The 18,804-nt window shown below is 40.7% G+C and overlaps 1 protein-coding gene and 1 long non-coding RNA gene across 7 annotated transcripts; one reads left to right on the top strand and one right to left on the bottom strand.

Moving 5' to 3' along the window:
* Positions 1–1,407: 1,407 nt before the first annotated feature.
* On the top strand, positions 1,408–9,703 carry LOC104105635 (histidine kinase 3). 6 transcript variants are annotated; one of them, XM_070191822.1, is made up of 12 exons: positions 1,408–1,693; positions 2,175–2,284; positions 2,394–2,572; positions 3,334–3,618; positions 3,768–3,937; positions 4,135–4,347; positions 4,518–4,704; positions 4,792–4,843; positions 4,939–5,168; positions 5,253–5,351; positions 7,509–8,641; positions 8,864–9,703. In XM_070191822.1, the coding sequence occupies exons 3-12, from the start codon at positions 2,405–2,407 to the stop codon at positions 9,126–9,128; spliced, it is 2,802 nt and encodes a 933-aa protein (XP_070047923.1). In that variant the 5' UTR covers positions 1,408–1,693; positions 2,175–2,284; positions 2,394–2,404; the 3' UTR covers positions 9,129–9,703. The 6 variants fall into 6 exon arrangements, with proteins under 6 accessions (XP_070047923.1, XP_009612300.1, XP_009612286.1 ...); XM_009614005.4 differs by having other exon boundaries at positions 1,408–2,284; positions 2,480–2,572; XM_009613991.4 differs by having other exon boundaries at positions 2,051–2,572.
* On the bottom strand, positions 6,064–7,459 carry LOC138903534 (uncharacterized). The gene is made up of 3 exons (XR_011412730.1): positions 7,334–7,459; positions 6,734–6,892; positions 6,064–6,188 (listed from the first exon to the last, which is right to left on the bottom strand). It is a non-coding gene; the product is annotated as an uncharacterized lncRNA (long non-coding RNA).
* Positions 9,704–18,804: the final 9,101 nt, after the last annotated feature.

Consider the following 18,804-nt stretch of genomic DNA (forward strand, 5'->3'; position numbering starts at 1 on the left):
AGTTGAAAAGAGTTAATAACTACATCTGAAAGTATATAAAGAAAGTTAGTGATACATACATTGAGAATGTAATTATTATTTTCATATTATTTGTCTAATTTAATATGTTAAAGTAATGCTATTATTGTAGTGACAGACAAGTTATCATTATTGTAGACAGTGTTTTAAAAGGCGTTTTTGTCTCCGGGGCGAGTTCTGGGACGAGGCGTATCAAAAATGCCCAAGGCAATGGTGGGGGCGAAAGTCTTAAGAGGCGTACGCCCAGCAATTCCATGCCTAGGCGTTTGAGACGCGTTTTTTTAGTGAGGCGTAAGCCCAAGAAAGTTTTTTAAATTAAAACAAAATTTTCTTAATAAGTCCTTAATATAATACCCAAATTCTCAAAAGTCAGCTTGTAATTATTAAAAAATTTTAAAAAGGAACTGACACATTAAATTTAAAAGTCAAGACTATTTTTTATTGCTAGAAACGCTAATTTATGGTCTTTCCTAATTCTTATCTTGTGCGCTAGTCTAACAACCAATTAATTTTTGCAAATACAAAGAAAACTAATTTCTCTCCATAGCAGCGGCAAATTCAAAGTTCAAATTACAAGTTAGTCATCCTTTTTGTTCCTCCACATAGAAAACTTTATTCTTTTAACTCAAGTTACTTGTACTTGTAAATAGAGTATAATGGATTATTACTAGTTTTTTGTGGGGATGGAGCACGTCTATATATTTTTCACTTATTAAATTTCTTCAATTTTTATGTAATTTTACCTTTTTAAAAATATTTACTGTAATGATATTATTTTATGAAATATTAAAAATTAAATACTCATGGGACTTATGCCTCACTTATATAAAACGCCTTACGACCACGCTTTTTAAAACACTGATGATAGGTTATCAATTAAGGCTATTAATTGAAGTTACTTAAAATTGCCTTTTAACAATGATTTAATTTTGTAAATATCTTTACGCGCCAAACGCTAGACTTAGACTTGGATTAGGATTACATTTATCATCTGTTAGTTCCATAATACTTGTAACCATGCAAGAGTGCAAAATTCTATTAAAAGAATAATATTTGATGTTCTTTCATTTTTACTTTCCTAGATGCCATGCATGATATATAGCTCCACATGCAAGGATGATATTGTAAATACAGATTTTAGAAGCGTACAAGGAATAGAGTTTAACAACTTGGCGTGTAACCATAGGACTTGTCTTGTGTGGATAGATAAGGCGATGTGAACACAAAAAGCTAAGTGTAAGCATGAAAAAGAAAAAAGGAAATTAAAAAATAAAAGTCATTTTCCTGCTGAGTGGAAGTATACTTTTCTGCCCTTCATTAAAATATTCTACACTCATATATTTTTATTATAATGGGAATATGTTCATTTAATTTTTCCTTTAATATTTGGATGTGGACAGAAATTGGATAGAGATAACAGACCGTGGCAGCAGACATTTCTACCACCACCACCATATTCCTTTCATCTTTCCTTTTGCAGATTCTTTATAGCTTAGTTTTAGTGTTTTTATGATACGAACCAAAATTCTTTCTTTTCTTCTCTCTCATTAAGGGTACACATATTTACTTGCAAAGAAATTACTTTGAGTACTGGCTATCTCTTGAAACTCCACAAGTTGTGCAACTTACAAGAACCAAAACAAGCGTGTTATTTTTGATATTTGCATACTTTAAGGTACACATTCTACAGAAGTTAAGACTTGGGTGTCAAATTCTTTGTATGTGGGATCGTAATTGTGTTTTTTTGCTTTATCTATGTCTGGTGTTTCTGACTTGATAACTAGAATTAATTACCTTTGGAGAATCTTGTTTTGGCCCATTGTTTTTGTTTTTTTAGCTTTGTTTCAGTAGCTTACTGGGCAATGATCAAAATTCTTGCTCGAATCTTGAGGATTCTTTCTTTGGCTTTTTGCTGTTTCTTATCTTCTTCCTCAATTCAGCATTCCTCTAATTTGAAGAAGATAGCATCAAAAATTGACTTTCACTTGTTTTACTCTTTTATTCCTCTACTTCCTAATGTTTGAATCTTTAGTGGTGTTAGGTTCAGTAAAGTGATTCTTGAAAAGGGGTCTTTGTTTGTTGGATGAGTTTGTTCCATGTAATTGGGTTTGGTTTGAAATTGGGGAACTTACTGTTGACTCTATGTTGGTGGTTAGTGTCTTTGATGTCCATGAATTGGTTAAATAATGGTGAAGTTATGAGTAGCAAGACTTTGCTTGGTGATGGGGAGCAGATATTGATGAAATTGTGGGAAGGTATAGCAGAGGTGAGTGGTAAGATTTACCATTGTTACCCTCAGTATGTCGTAGGAAAGAAGTGGTGGAGGAAGCTTTTGATAGCATGGGTATTATTTTGGATAGTTGTATCTTTTTCAGTATTCTGGTACATGAGCACTCAAGCTTTTGACAAGAGAAAAGAAACACTTGCAAGTATGTGTGATGAGAGGGCTCGGATGTTACAGGATCAGTTCAATGTTAGCATGAATCATGTGCAGGCCATGTCCATTCTCATTTCTACTTTCCACCATGCCAGGAACCCTTCTGCTATTGATCAGGTCATAATTTCATCTTCTTCTTAAGACCATACAATTCTTGATCCATAAGAAAACAGTTTATCCATCCAGGATTTAAACTTGAACCTTTAAGTTCTTACCACTAAACTTATTGTAGTTGTAAAATTATGGGTTTTAGAAGTTTATAATTGAAGTCTTAGTAATTTTTCACATATATACTAAATGGTGAACTCTAAACCATAAATTCTTGTGCTTTTTTTTCTTTCTTGGTCACTTTTATGTTGAACTCCATAGACTTGTTTTTTCAATCAAATAAAAGTGACTGTCTAAATCTTTTGCTATTAGTCTTCAAGGTGTTCTTATAGCCTGTTTGGCCAAGCTTTTCCAAGGCCAAAGACACTTTTTTTTTCAAAAAGATGTTTATTTTTTCATAGTTGAAGTGTTTGGTCAAGCTTTTAGAAGGAAAAAAAGTGCTTTTGAGTAGAAACATAAGTAGTTTTGGAAAAAGCAGAAAAAAGTAGCTTCTCTCCTAAAAATATTTTTTTGAAAAACACTTTTGAGAAAAATACACTTAAAAGCACTTTTTAAATGATATTGATTGTTACTTAGAAGTGCTTTTCAAATTAATTAGCCAAACACAAACTGTTTCTTATCAAAAGTGGTTTTGAGAAAAAGTATTTCTCAAAATAAGCTGATTTTAGAAGCTTGGCCAAACAGGCTATTAGTTACATTGGGCCTATAGAACCAGCTTAGTAATCTTTCTCTTTAATTCTCTAAAATACCCAAAAACTCTGTGCTTGCAGGGTACTTTTGCAAGATATACAGAAAGAACAGCGTTCGAGAGGCCTCTTACAAGTGGGGTAGCATATGCAGTAAGAGTGATCCACTCAGAAAGAAAAGAGTTTGAGAAGCAACAAGGTTGGAGTATTAGGAGAATGGATACACTTGAACAAACTCCAGTTCACAAAGATGACGAGTATGATAGAGATGGCCTGGAGCCATCACCAGTTCAGGCGGAATATGCCCCTGTTATTTTTGCACAGGATACTATTGCACATGTAATTTCTGTTGATATGCTCTCTGGAGAGGTAACGTCTTTGTTAAATCTTCCCAAGTGTTCTTTGAATGTGCATTATTAGATAGCTAGATTTAGTTATTTTAAAATCTGCCACACGCACACACATATGCAAAGGGAAGTACAAAGAGCAAGACCCTTATAAATGATTGTGCCAAACAGGAAGATCGCGAGAATGTTTTACGTGCGAGGGAATCAGGAAAGGGTGTTCTCACGGCTCCCTTCAGGCTACTTAAAACAAATCGCCTTGGAGTGATAAAGACATTTGCAGTTTACAAAACTGATCTTCCTTCTAATGCAACTCCAAATGAAAGGATCCAAGCAACTGACGGGTATTGTCATCTGCTTTATACAATCACTCACTGACTACTCAACTTTTGGAATATGTTGCCCCTTACATAGTGGAAATAGAATCTAAAAACTTCAGGAGAAAGACAAAAGATAATGATCTTGTTCAGCATTTTAGAATTTCACATTTTGGAGTAAGCTAATGTTCTGGAATTTATAAGCTTCTTCCCTTTCCAAGCAGGTATCTTGGTGGAGTCCTTGACATTGAGTCACTTGTAGAGAAGCTTCTTCAGCAGCTTGCAAGCAAGCAAACTATCCTTGTAAATGTGTATGATACAACTAATATCTCCCACCCTATTAGCATGTATGGTTCGAATGTGTCAAGTGATGGTGTGAAGCATGTCAGTGCCCTCAACTTTGGCGATCCATTTCGAAGGCATGAGATGCGTTGCAGGTGATTTTGTGCTTTCATCATTGGATGTCTTCTTTGTGTATAATCATGATTCCTGTCATTTTAGGCTTTTTCTATTCGCTTAACTGGATATGGACACTAAGGATTTGAGGAGTCTCAATAGATTTGAATTTAAGATTGAATCCTCTGAGATTGCTACTCTTTTTTTTCAGATTCAAACAGAAACCACCATGGCCTTGGCTAGGCATCACAACTGCAACAGGAATCCTTGTAATTGCATTGCTTATTGGGCAAATCTTTCATGCAACAATAAATAGAATAGCCAAAGTTGAGGATGATTATCATGAGATGATGGTGCTGAAAAAGCGTGCTGAAGCTGCTGACGTTGCAAAATCACAGGTATATATGATTTTTCTTTTTTCTCTAAATACTTTTATCCAACACTTGTTATAGGATATGACCTAAATTGACCTCTATCATTTGTAGTTTCTCGCTACTGTTTCCCACGAGATCAGGACCCCCATGAATGGTGTTCTTGGTGAGTCTTAAAATTTGCAATTTGCTGCGTCATTACTCTTATATTTTAGAGGATTTCAGAGTATTAGGATAAACATGTATACACTTGTTTCACAGGCATGCTTCATATGCTTATGGACACCAATCTAGATGTGACACAACAAGATTATGTCAGTACAGCTCAGGCCAGTGGTAAAGCTTTAGTTTCACTAATAAATGAGGTTTTGGACCAAGCAAAGATAGAATCTGGTAAGCTTGAGCTTGAGGCAGTCTGTTTTGATGTGAGAGCTACTCTGGATGAGGTTCTCTCGCTCTTTTCGGGGAAATCTCAAGAAAAAGGAGTTGAGGTACTCCACACCTTAGACTTTCCATTTATTAATACTATCTTCTTTTTCCTATTGTGATCTAATTATTCTTTTTCTGGAGTGCAGTTGGCAGTTTACATCTCTGATAAGGTTCCCGATGTGCTCATTGGTGACCCTGGACGGTTTCGTCAGATTATCACAAACTTGATGGGAAACTCTATCAAAGTAAGTTCACATATCTCTTCAACTTTGCTCCCAGAAAATATAGCAGTGACAAAGAGTTGACTTAACTAGGAGAGAAAGGGAAAGCGAAAGAGGAACGCTACTCTCTGATTGAGTTTAAACTGGAGTTGATATGTGAGTTTGTGCCTTTTTTTAACCCCTCCATAGGAACTCCCCTTTGCTACCCTGGTGACTCTAACCGCAACCTCAAGATTGGAGGTGGAGAGTGCTTACCATTTGAGCAACTCATTGTCAAGGGATATGTAAAATTACGAAAGATCCATCCGGTGTTTTTCTTATGTAGGAATTAACTGAGTGTGTTGCAGAAAAAAGGAAGTAACTAGTGCAGTCGATAACGTGCTTTTGTCATGTTCTGCTAATTAAGTTACCAAAGTTGCGCCCGATTTTAATAAATCTGTTATAGCATATGTATATCACTCACTTTAATGAAGATATATATCAGGTGTTTTTCTTATGTAGGAATTAACTGAGTGTGTTGCAGAAAAAAGGAAGTAACTAGTGCAGTCGATAACGTGCTTTTGTCATGTTCTGCTAATTAAGTTACCAAAGTTGCGCCCGATTTTAATAAATCTGTTATAGCATATGTATATCACTCACTTTAATGAAGATATATATCATATATCAGGGATATTGTCTCTATATACTTGATTTGAGTCATTCTAGTTGATCCCAACTTGCTTGGGACCAAGACACAGTTGTTATTGTTGTATCGGAGATATACAGGCATCTAAAGGATTCTAAAAAGGTGTTGTGCTGCCCCACTTAATTTCCTTGCAATTTTAACTTGAAGGCTTAGATTTTTTGACAAGGTATCAACACCTAAGTTGCTCGGACTCGGTGCGGGCATCCGATACGGGTACGGATCCGAGTGTAGGATTCGGCAAAATCTAAATTTTAAGATTCGGGGGTACGGATCCAAGTATGGATACGGGTGAGGGGATTTGGCTAAAAAAACTCAAAATTATAACAAATAGAGCTATAAAGAGAAAAAGAAAGCCATTCAAGTCCTTCCACCAACTCTCCATCTATATCGCTGCTACTGTCTGCCAGAGGTCCGAACTCAGAACACGACCCCTTGAATTCTTAGTTTTTCTGAACTACAAAGCAGCAAATATGAGACAAAAATACTACAATATTGAAGGTATGCCATTTCCCATGTTTTAAATCGATTTTATTTTTAATTTTGAGAAATTAAAATCTCAATTTCCCCCCAAATTTGTCGATGGACTCATGTCAAGGTATCCGAAGTTAGTTGACCGAATCCGGGACGTATCGGGACATATCCCGCTCCCGCACCAGCTCCCGTCCCGTGTCGAGACGATGCGGCACCAAAAACGAAGAGTCCGCGTAACTTAGATCAACACCAACTTTTGGTAAACCAACTCTCACATGTGTAAATGTGCATTCAAGTCCACTATTGAGCTACATATGCTAGAGAGTGCTGGAGATATGGAATGACTCATATCAAGTATGTATGCCCGTAAGGACCAGGAGGGTGCACAGATATATAATGACCTACGTTGCTCCGACACGGCAGTTTAGGTGCCGCACCCGTGTCGACACGACACTAGTATAAATGTGCGTATGGGATCCGTACCGGATCTGGTCAAATAATTTTGGGTACTTTGACCACGACAGACGGAAAAATTTGAGACGAGATACAATTTGATTCCCGAAATCAGAAACAAAATTAGGGTAAATTTGAAGAAAATAGCATACCTTATCTAGGAAATCAATCTTTTACTCATTTACAACTTGAGAATAAAAAAGAAATCCACACATTACAAGCTATATTTAAGTACTCCACAAAATTTCTCATAATTTAGAGATATTTTTTTTTTTGAATTGCTTTTTAGCCGGATCTCGGCATCCGTATTCATACTAGGATCCATATCCCCGAATCTTGGAATTAACATCTCGAAACCAGACACCCGCACCCGTGTCTGAGCAACTTAGATAATGACTCACATTGATATACAAGGTCAAAAAAGAGTTTTGGACTTCTGGTGATATATAAAATTAAACATTGCATATATAAGGGCATCTAGGGGGTTAATTGTGGGTACTCCACCCCACTTTAGGTTTTGGGTTGGATGATCATACTTTTCACACTCTCTAAAGTATAATGTCCTTTTGCAGTTCACTGAGAAAGGTCATATATTTGTGATGGTCCATCTTGTCGAGGAAGTGATTGAGTCATCTGAGGAGTTCAAGATGGAATCGTCGTTAAAGTGCACTTTGAGTGGATTGCATGTAGCCGATAAACGACAGAGCTGGAGAAGTTTTGTAGCTTTCAATCAAGAAGGATCTGCTTCTTTCACATCTTCCTCGCTGGGTCAGATCAATCTGATAGTTTCAGTAGAAGACACTGGTGTAGGAATTCCTTTAGAAGCTCAATCTCGTATATTCACCCCCTTCATGCAGGTTGGTCCTTCTATTGCTCGCATCCATGGGGGAACAGGTATTGGACTTAGCATAAGCAAATGTTTGGTTCAACTTATGAAGGGTGAAATTGGATTTGTAAGTTTGCCAAAAATTGGATCCACCTTTACTTTTACTGCTGTTTTCACCAATGGCCGCTGTAATTGGAATGAGCAGAAGAGCCAACAAATCAACAATCCGTCAAACTCTGTTTCTTCAGAATTCCATGGCATGAGAGCCTTAATTGTTGACCCAAGAACTGTCCGTGCTAGGGTCTCACAGTATCACATGAAACGACTTGGAGTTCATTCTGAAGTGGTTTCAGATTTGAATCATGGTTTGTCTTACTTAAGAACTGACAACAGGGTCACAAATATGATCCTCATTGAACAGGAGATCTGGGATACTGATTTGGGAATGTCAAGTCTCTTTGTCAAAAACTTAAGAGATATCGATGCTAATGTCCCTCCTAAACTATTTATATTAGCTAACTCTATAAATTCTAGCCGAGTTGGTGTAGCCAATGGTTTTTCTACTCCATTTGTCATCATGAAGCCACTAAGGGTGAGTATGCTTGCTGCATCGCTCCAACGTGCCATGGGTGTTGGTAACAAAGGGAATTGCACGAATGGAGAGCTCTCCGGTTCTTCTCTTTCCAAGCTCCTTCAAGGGAGAAAAATTTTGGTTGTGGATGACAATAATGTGAACCTTAGAGTAGCTGCTGCTGCGCTGAAGAAGTATGGTGCTGATGTTGTCTGCACAGACAGTGGAAAAAAGGCAATCACTTTCTTAAAACCACCTCATCAGTTTGATGCATGTTTCATGGATATTCAGATGCCAGAAATGGATGGGTATGTTTCTTAAGAAACGCTATGTTATCTACCATTTTTAGACCCGCTAATTTGTATTTTCCTTGCTTATTTTTGCATAACCATGAGCTTCTGCTCCAATCATAGCAATTCCTTTATCGCACTTTCTGCTCTGCACAAGTATCATTTAGAGAAGCTCTGTTATATGTTTGACAAATTAAATCGCTTTTAAGCTGATGGTAACACTATAAAATTCAATAACAGGTTTGCAGCTACAAAGAGAATCCGCGACATGGAATCTGACATCAATAGCCGTATCCAACTTGGACAACTTCCTGTTGAAGCTTATGGAAATGCTTCAAGCTGGAAAGTGCCCATTTTGGCCATGACTGCTGACGTGATTCAAGCTACAAATGAACAGTGTCAGAAATGTGGAATGGATGGTTATGTGTCGAAGCCATTTGAGGCTGAGCAACTTTATCAAGAAGTGTCACGCTTTTTTCACGTCAAACCAAATCAGAATAGCTGAAGAGTATTCGTGGTGAATTCTTGTGATTGCCGTCTAGTGGAAACGCCATTTTCTTCATGGTGCCCAAACTTGATTACTACTGCAAGTTAGGAGTGCGAATCTCCGAAACTTAACAGACAATGTACATAAAACTTCAAGGATTGCTTTTGGATTCTTTGTTGGGGTCTGATCTGACATCTTACAAGCTTGAGGAGCAGAGGACTTGGATGTAACCACTTGAACTTCTGCTTCTCTCATCAAGAAAAAACCTTTCTTAAAGAGTTCTCAATCCTTTTGATGGCTAGTCTCTTGAGGAATGGATGATGCTTGTACCACAGAGAGTGATCTAGTTGATATAGGAACAAACATTGTTTGTCAACAGAAATACGTTTCATGTGTATATTCTCAAATCCTATATGGCATATAGGAAAGTAGTCATTAGGTAAAAAGTTAGTTCAGTCATAGTTGGCATAAACATAGGGACAGCAAACAGCTGAATTGCTTCTTTTGCCTTGGTGTATAGTACAAAGAACCATGTTTGATGTAGGACATTTCGATGTCAAGTATAAAGTAAGCATCCAAATGTTGCTTCTGCAGATGCACAATTCCTGCATAATTATTTAATTCTCTCTTTTGGTTAAGATGATATGCAATCCGTTAGTGAAGCGGCTCGAAGCTACACAAGGATGGGAGTTTATCTGGAGCACGAGCTGACCTATTAGCTTATCCAGATGCTTTTGTTATGTTCTACTTCTCCAGAGTCAAAACTTCCAAAATTTTGACATATATTTTTTAACTATATTGATATGAGAAAAATTGCAGTATATAGTTCTTTTCATATAATTTGTGAATATGTAAATTTTAATTCTAAGATACGAATTAATCAAATTCAATTTAGCTTCAAAGATTTCGAGAAGGAAAACATGATAAATATTTTGGGATGAAGGGAGTTCATTTTTACACGCACAGAAATAAACTGAGTTAGCACTCTAGGATGAGGCCATATGCATACATCGCTGAGTATATGTCCGAGTATAAGATAAAGATAGCGTCGCCACTACAGATGCCAAAGTCGATATGTCCGAGTGGTTGAGACAGACTTGAAATCTGTTGGGCTTCGTCTGCGCAGATTCGAACCCCGCTGTAGTCGTAAGTTTTTGTTTTTTTTCTCCTTTTGCATTTTTTCTTTTAATCATCATCATACCTGGAAAGAATAAAGTACAAGTTATGTGGATCGTCGTTATGGTAACTTATTCTCAAACTCTTATAAGAAAAAGTATATACAGTGGCTATATTTGTTTATTATCCTTCCAAACCTCGTTCAATATATATGTGGCGAAACATCAATCTCTTTGCACGAGCCATCTTCAACCTTTTTGAGACAAAAGGTACTTCATACCAAAATATCACATTTCATCAATTGAATATACTGATTTATCGAATATGTTAGTGTTATCACTAAACGATATCATTCTATAAGAATGAATCAATTTTCATAATGGTATTCTTTATAAGGAAAACTCAAACTGCAAATATTTGTAATATCAGAGGAACTGTTCACGAAATTATAATTAGTATAGGTGAGCAACTCCATATTCTGCCATCTTGTCATACGAGGAACTTAATTTTTATCCTACTCCTAATGGGAATTGTATAGGCCAAAATCTGTATTCAGAATATTTAGTGTAATATGGCATTAAAGAAAGTTATCGGTCGAGCTCGCCCAAGACGCAGCGAGGTCAATGGCCGAGGTGCCGACATGAGTCGTGGTCGAGATATCGACAGAGATCGCAGTCAAGATGTCAACAAGGGTCGAGGTCGAGATTGACTATTGATGATAAGACTTGTAACAGCTAATTTGTCAGGATATGGTACTAAAAGAGAATATTCTAGTGGATATTCCCTGCATTTGTACTATTAGGGATTCCTAGGAAAAATGCCTCATATATATAGAAAGGAGAGACAATGATAGGGGCATGTAATATTCATTCTGATAAGAACATTTTTGAGAAGAAGACTCTCTCTCTTGCAAAAACACAAAGACTACCTTTTTACAAAATATTCTTGTTGATATATTATTCCCCACCTTTCCACCAGATCCGAGGATTGTTCATGCGAATCTTGGATCTATCTGTCATTCATCATTGTCAGGTAAAATATTCGTCCCACCCATCCATTATTGGGTGAATCATTCTCTTTATTTACTTAAATGCCATTTATTGATATTTATTATTAGTTATATCACCCTTAATGTTCTTGCTTCAAGAGTATTTTACATTTATTGTCACCAATCATATACGGAATCTGTCTCATCTACTATACGTTTTTGTGCTCAATATCTAGGGTTATTATCCTTAGTTAGATTAACCCCGTATTACGTAAATTTAATAATTTAACCGGAGATTATATTTTTTGGTCAAACAATTTGGCGCCGTCTGTGGGAATTTTCTAACTAAGTCTTTTAGTTTCTTCTAGATCTAATACCGACACTGGTTGCTGACGTTAAAAAAAAAAGAACTTTTTTTCTCTCTGCATGCACAGATCTAACATGGCAGGTAACAAAGAAGAAAGAACGAGAATAATGAGTGACTTCCCAACCAACCTCATAGACATCATCCACGAAAGTTCTGAAGCAGTGGACGAGGACACAACGCCTAATGTCTCCCCTAGGCGAGGTGGATCACCCCTCCCCACTGCAGGATCACAAAATCCCTTGGCAAGACAGCCTCCACATCCGTGGGAGAGGAGACACTGCCAGCGATAAAGAAACTCCTTGAGGCCTGGCTGACTGATACACTGACCAACGTCCTCCATAAACCCGTTCAGGACGCGGCTGCAGCAAATGCGAGAACCTGTGCTGCACCTCAAATGAAAAATGAGAACAAGACACTTCGGGATTAAATGAGAGAGCACCGAGAAAGGGTATATAAAATATCGGGCGCTCCTAAGTTATTGCCGAAGAGAGATGCTGGTGGGTTCTTCAAGCAGCCGTACAGTGATAGTGCTTCCCCACATGCCATACCGAAGACTTTCAAAATGTGCTTTACCTGAAAATATACGATGGAACGACCGACCCCGAGGATCATGTGACCCACTACGTCATCGCTGTGAAAAGCAATGACCTCGCCAAAGAACAAGTATCCTCCATTCTGCTGAAGAAATTTGGCGAAACCCTCACGGGAGGGGCATTAACCTGGTACTTGCAACTGCCAGCTCGTTCCATCAAAACCTTCGAGGAAATGGCCGGTAAGTTCGTGACGGCCCATGCCGGGGTCAAGAAGGCCGAAGCAAGAGTGAATGATATCTTTGCTATCAAACAGTCCCCGGGAGAAGGACTGAGGGACTTCCTCGCCCGTTTCAACCGAGTGATAATGACTTTGCCCAATGTATCCGAAGGAATAGTGGTAGCCGCTTTTCAAAACGGGCTAAACAGAAATGGTTCAAGAGCGACAAGAAAATTATTAAGTCGTCTTATGAAATACCCCCCAACAACTTGGGACAAAATATATAATGCATATTGTGCCGAAGTTCGAGCAGATGAAGACGACCTTAATGGGCCGACTCATCGACTGACCTCAGTACAAGCAGAATCCAGAAAAAATCGGAGAAGTGATATAAGAAGAGATCCAGCGGCCTCACAGCCAACCCGGGAACGACATCTCCCATATGTCAGAACTACCGTTGTATCCTCACCTCGCCATGAAGAGGGCTCACCCTGATCAAGAACAGGGACTTGCCGGAATGAAAGAGGTATGCCCCCTTTTCTATCCGCTCACAATTTTTGCGTGTCACCTACAGAGATCGTCTACGCCTTGGAGAAGCTCGGACCAAAGTTTAAGTGGCCATAAAAGATGAGGTCAGACCTGAATACCAGAAAATCAGACGCCCTCTGCGAGTTCCATCAAGAGCGAGGACACAAAACCGAAGATTGTATCGCCCTAAGACAGGAGATCGTAAACATGCTACGACAGGGACACCTCAAAGAATTGCTGAGCGATCGGGGAAGGACCAACTTTGCCAGGGGATGCGAACAACATCAAGGGCCGCCGAAGCCGCCCTCGCCAGCCCGCACCATCCACATGATCATCGGCAATGGAGACAACGCTTCCATAAATAGCGTGAAGTTCACCACGACCCACAAGCTCAAACGGTCGATCACCCACGAACGGTATGATGAACTCGAAGAAAGTATCATCTTCGATAAGTCAGATACCAACGGTTTGGCATTCCCTCACTATGATGCTCTTGTTATTACTTTATGAATTTTAGATACCTATGTAAGATGAATTATGGTAGATGACGGGAGCGACGCGTGTATTATCCATCCTCGAGTACTCACCCAAATGAAACTCGGGGACAAGATAGTACCACGCTGCATCACACTAACAGGATTTAACAATGTAGTTGAACGAACATCTGGCAAGATCACACTCCCCGTCCTGGCAGGTGGCGTCACTCTGGAGACCACATTCCACATCATGGACCAGGACACGACATACAATGCCATAATAGGGCGACCGTGGATACACTCCATAAGAGCCATACCCTCCAGCTTGTACCAAGTCATCAAATTCCCAACTCCATGGGGCATATTCAGTATACGCGGGGAACAACGCACATCTCAAAGAGTGCTACCGCATCGCCCTAGACTGCACGACCACCTAACAAATGAGAGATAAAGAGAAGGAAGCATAGTAATCAACAGGGTCGAGGTCAGTAGGCGACTACATCGAGGACGTCATCAGATACCCCGATGTGGCTGAGACCGTAGGATCGACCATAGAGGACCTCGATCCCGTTCAGCTAGACGTCAACGACCACAGCAAGAAAGCTTACATCGGTTGTAAACTCTAAGAACCGGGTAAGTTTCACAAATTTCTAATTACTAACGCAGACTTGTTTGCGTTTAGCCATGCAGACATGCCAGGTATCCCAAAGGAGATCGCCACACAGAGATTGAACGTCGATCCACTCTACCCCCGAGTAAGGCAGGTTCGACGTAAGTGCAATTCCGCAATCAATGACGCAGTGCGCGAAGAAGGGGAAAAAATATTGGAGAATGGCTCCGTCAGAGAGTCGAAGTACCCTCAATGGGTCGCCAATGTGATCATGGTGAAAAAGAAGAACGGCAAGTGGTGGATGTGCGTAGATTTCACCGACCTAAACAAAGCTTGCCCCAAGGATTCGTTTCCACTACCTCATATCGACCAGCTCATTGATGCGATAATCGGGCATGAGTTGCTGAGTTTCTTGGATTCCTACTCAGGCTACAACCAGATCCTTATGGAGGAAGAGGACAAGGAAAAGACCACCTTCATCACCCACCAGGGGACGTACTGCTATAGGGTCATGCCTTTCGGATTGAAAAAATGTGGGGTCAACTTACCAAAGGCTGGTGACGAAGATGTTCAAAGAACAACTCAGAAAAATGATGGAGGTATACATCAACGACATGCTGGTCAAGTCCAAAAAGAAAGAAGATCACATCGACCATTTAAGAGAAGCCTTCGGTATAATCAGGCAATACAGCATGAAACTGAACCCCGAGAAATGTGCATTCGGCGTGGCCTCAGGGAAATTCTTGGGTTTCCTAGTGTCGCAGCGGGGTATCAAGGTCAATCCCAACCAAATCAAGGGCATCGAGGGTATACCAGAGCACTTGACCACCAAAAAGGAAGTCTAGAAACTAATCGGCCGTATCTCCGCTCTGTCAAGGTTCATCTCACAATCCTCCGATAGGTGCCACAAGTTTTTCGGCATACTCAAAAAGGAGAACGGCCTCCAATAGACCCCTGAGTGCATCCAAGCACTGAAGGAGTTAAAGGTGTACCTGTCCTCGCCACCGTTGCTCTCAAAATCAGAATCGGGACAGCCTCTCCTCGTCTATCTCGCCGTGTACGAAGTAGCTGTGAGCACAGTCTTAGTCCAAGAAAATAAAGGTTCGCAATCTCCCATCTATTACATTAGCAAGACACTAGTCGATGCCGAGACGAGGTACCCCTATCTTGAAAAGCTGGCTCTGGCCTTAGTCGTAGCTTTACGGAAGCTTAGACCATATTTCCAATGCCAACCCATCTCGGTCGTCACGACTTTAACCTTAAGAAACATTTTACACAAACCTGAACTTTCGGGCAGATTAGCCAAATGGGCCATCAAACTAAGCGAGCACGATATTACATATCGACCGCGAACGGAGATAAAGTCTCAGGTCCTCATCGACTTCAGTGCGCACATACTGCCCGAAGTTGAAAAGGAAGCCGTGCACGCTTCTTCCCAAATACATGACCTCTGGGTCCTATATACCGACGATGCATCTAACGCGTCGGGGTCCGGGCTGGGACTTGTACTCGAAGTCAAACAGGCGAAGTGATTCGCTAGTCTATAAGGTGCCCGGACATGACTAACAACGAGGCCGAGTATGAGGATGCAATTGCAGGACTAACACTGACACTCAAATATGGGGCGAAGTGGCTAAGGCTACGCTGCGATTTTCAGCTCGTGGTCAACCAAGTCAAAGGGACTTTTCAAATCAATGAGCAAAGGTTACAAAAATACCAGACCAAAATCTGCAAACTACTACCCGAGTTCGACGAATGTCAGCTCGACTAAATTCCCCGAGCACAGAATATCGAGGCGGGTGGCCTCGCCAAATTAGCAGCAACACCAAAAACATCACAACCGGAGACCAAAATATGGTCCACCTCCTCAACTTATCGATAGACCAAATCGAGGTAAGAACCATAAACCTAACTTAGGACTGGCGCAACCGTATTATTACATATTTGTAGGACGACATACTCCTCAATGATAAAAAAGAGGCCAAGAAGCTGCGAATGCAAGCGGACAGGTACAACATCGTTCACAACGACCTATACAAAAGGACATATGGTGAAATGCTTGGGTCCAAATCAGACGCAGCACGTCCATGAAGAAGTGCACGAAGGCCACTGTGGAGCTCACTCCGGCAATCGAGCTTTGATAAGGTGCCTCATACGAACAGGATACTACTGGCCCACCATGAAAAAGGAGGCCGCAAATTTCGTGAAACAATGTGAGCAATGCCAGAAGTACGCCCCAATGATCCACCAAGCAAGTGAACACCTACACTTAGTAACTTCCCCTTGGCCGTTCATCAAATAGGGAATGGATATCGTGGGCCCCCTCCCGGCTGGACGAGGTAACGTACAATTTCTCTTGGTTTTAACTGATTATTTCTCTAAATGGGTGGAAGCAGGAGCATTCGTCCAAATACGCGAATAGGAAGTAATCGCCTTCATATGGAAGAACATCATATGCCGTTTTGGTCTCCCCAAAGAAATCAGTTGCGACAACGGACCTCAATTTGCAGGAAAGAAGGCCACCGACCTTTTTGGAGAAAGGCACATCAAAAGAATACTGTCAATGCCTTACCACCCCGCGGGTAACGGGCAAACGGAGTCCTCCAACAAGTCAATACTGAACATCATGAAGAAGAAGCTTGAAGACGCCAAGTTACTGTGGTCGGAGATATTACCAGAAGTACTCTAAGCCTACCGAACAACGCCAAAAATGAGCATAGAGGAAACGCCATACTCGTTAGTCTATGGGACTAATATAGTAATACCAATTGAGGTTGGGGAGCCCAGTCTAAGATACTTCCGCGAAAGCGAACCCCAGAACGATGATAGTAGAAGACAGGAACTCGACGAAGTCGGGGAACAAAGAGATATGTCCTACGTAAGAATGGTCGCCCAAAAGCAACAAGCAGAACACTGCTATAATAAGAGGGCAAAGATCATGCCGCTTAAAGTCGGGGACTACGTGCTTAAAGATAAAACACAAGCAAGAAAAGACCCACGGGAAGGTAAACTAGGAACAAACTAGGACGACCCCTACAAAATCATGGCAGCAACAAGCAAAGGGTCATTCACACTAGAAACAATGGAAGGAAAGCGACTACCAAACAACTGGAACATTACACACCTCAAGTACTTTAACTTTTAAAGGACGAGGTCCCCAAAGTCGCACTTTTTTCCCTCACTCGAGTTTTGTCCCAATTGAATTTTCTCGAGGAGGTTTTTAACGAGTCGATGACGGGGATACTTTAGGATTGAAGTGCTCATAGACGAAGACACTGGACGACCAGTTCATTGCTCGATCTCTCACTATTTTTCTAGCTCGACCAATGAAGGGACTAGATAGAATGGGACTAGGACTGAACTACCAGCCATCGCCCAAAAAATATGTAAATCTCTCCAAGAATATAAATAAAGCACAAGTACATGAAGTTTATTTCTGCTCTCCCCAAGCAAAGGTTACATTCGACCTCGTTCGAGTTAATACCTACTCGGCCCACAGCCTCAATTAATTAAAGCATGAAATTTATTTTTGCTCTCCCCAAGAAAAGGTTACATTCGACCTCGTTCGAATTAGCACCTACGACCTCAATTAATTAAAGGTTACATTTGACCTCATTCGAATTAGCACCTACTCGGCCCACGACTTCAACTAATTAAAGGTTACACTCGACCTCGTTCGAATTAACACCTATTCGGCCCACGGCCTCAATTAATTAAAGGTTACAATCGATCTCATTCGAATTAACACCTATTCGGCCTACGGCCTCAATTAATTAAAGGTAACATTCAAACTCATTCGAATTAACACCTACTCGGACCACGACCTTAACCAAATGAAGGCTACTTTCAACCTCGTTCAGCCTACTCAAACAAATTTATTACGACAAAGGAAATAAAGTAACAAAATCAGAAAAGAACCCAAACAAAGAAAAGGAATCAGGTACAAATAACAAAACTAACACTTCATACTTAGAATATTTTTTACAAAGGCAGCACGCCTACAAAAAGTACACATAAGTCTGCGGCTAAACAAAAAAGAAGAATAACTAATCACCGCCTGGCCCAGCAGCGCCACCAGCTTGATCGCCCAGACCGTCTCCACCTATCTCCTCGCCATCGCCAGCGAGATATTCATCCTCATACCAGGCATCCTATTCGATCTGATCCACGCCCGCATTCTCCTCGTCATCGTCGGCTTCCGATGTAGCGGGATCATAGCCACAAGTAAACTGAGCTTTACGTGTATCAGCACAAGCGTCCTCGAAGTCGGCTTCTGAAACCGCCCCCGTCCCCACCAGATCCCTGAATATATCTAGCTAGGCCTCGGCATGAATCCATTGCTCGTACAAATCTCGCGGAACATCAGGAAAGGCAGAAGTGCGGGATGAGGACGGCTGAGCCAACAACTGCACCTTCTCGGCCTCGAGAACTGCAGCTCGATCACTAAGGATCGAAGACTCTTTCTCCAACTCCCCTATCCGCTCATCAAGGCGCTCCTCCCTGAGCATGTCCATCTCCAAAGCACTCTCCCGCTCATAACGAAGAATGTGGATCGCGATTGTGAAAGCCTCCGCCTTTCTCACAGCTTACAATTGAGCCAACTTCGCCTTCTCTAAGCCCACCGCCTTATCAGCAACCTCGCCACTCAGAGCATCCACTTTGAGTTGACACTCCTCGAGCTCGGCGCGCAATAAAACCACCTGAGCTTGAAGATCGGTGCATTGAGCCTCAACCCCGTTGCTCACCTCGAGTTCTTCTTCTTTGTCCGTCAATACCCCCTCGAGTTCGCTGAATTTTATGATGACCCTCACTAACTCGTCATCCTTCTCCTTCAGTTCGTCTCGGAGAGCCCGGAAATT

This window comes from Nicotiana tomentosiformis, chromosome 12 (genome assembly GCF_000390325.3).
Source record: "Nicotiana tomentosiformis chromosome 12, ASM39032v3, whole genome shotgun sequence".
In the NCBI taxonomy this organism is placed as follows: domain Eukaryota; kingdom Viridiplantae; phylum Streptophyta; class Magnoliopsida; order Solanales; family Solanaceae; genus Nicotiana; species Nicotiana tomentosiformis.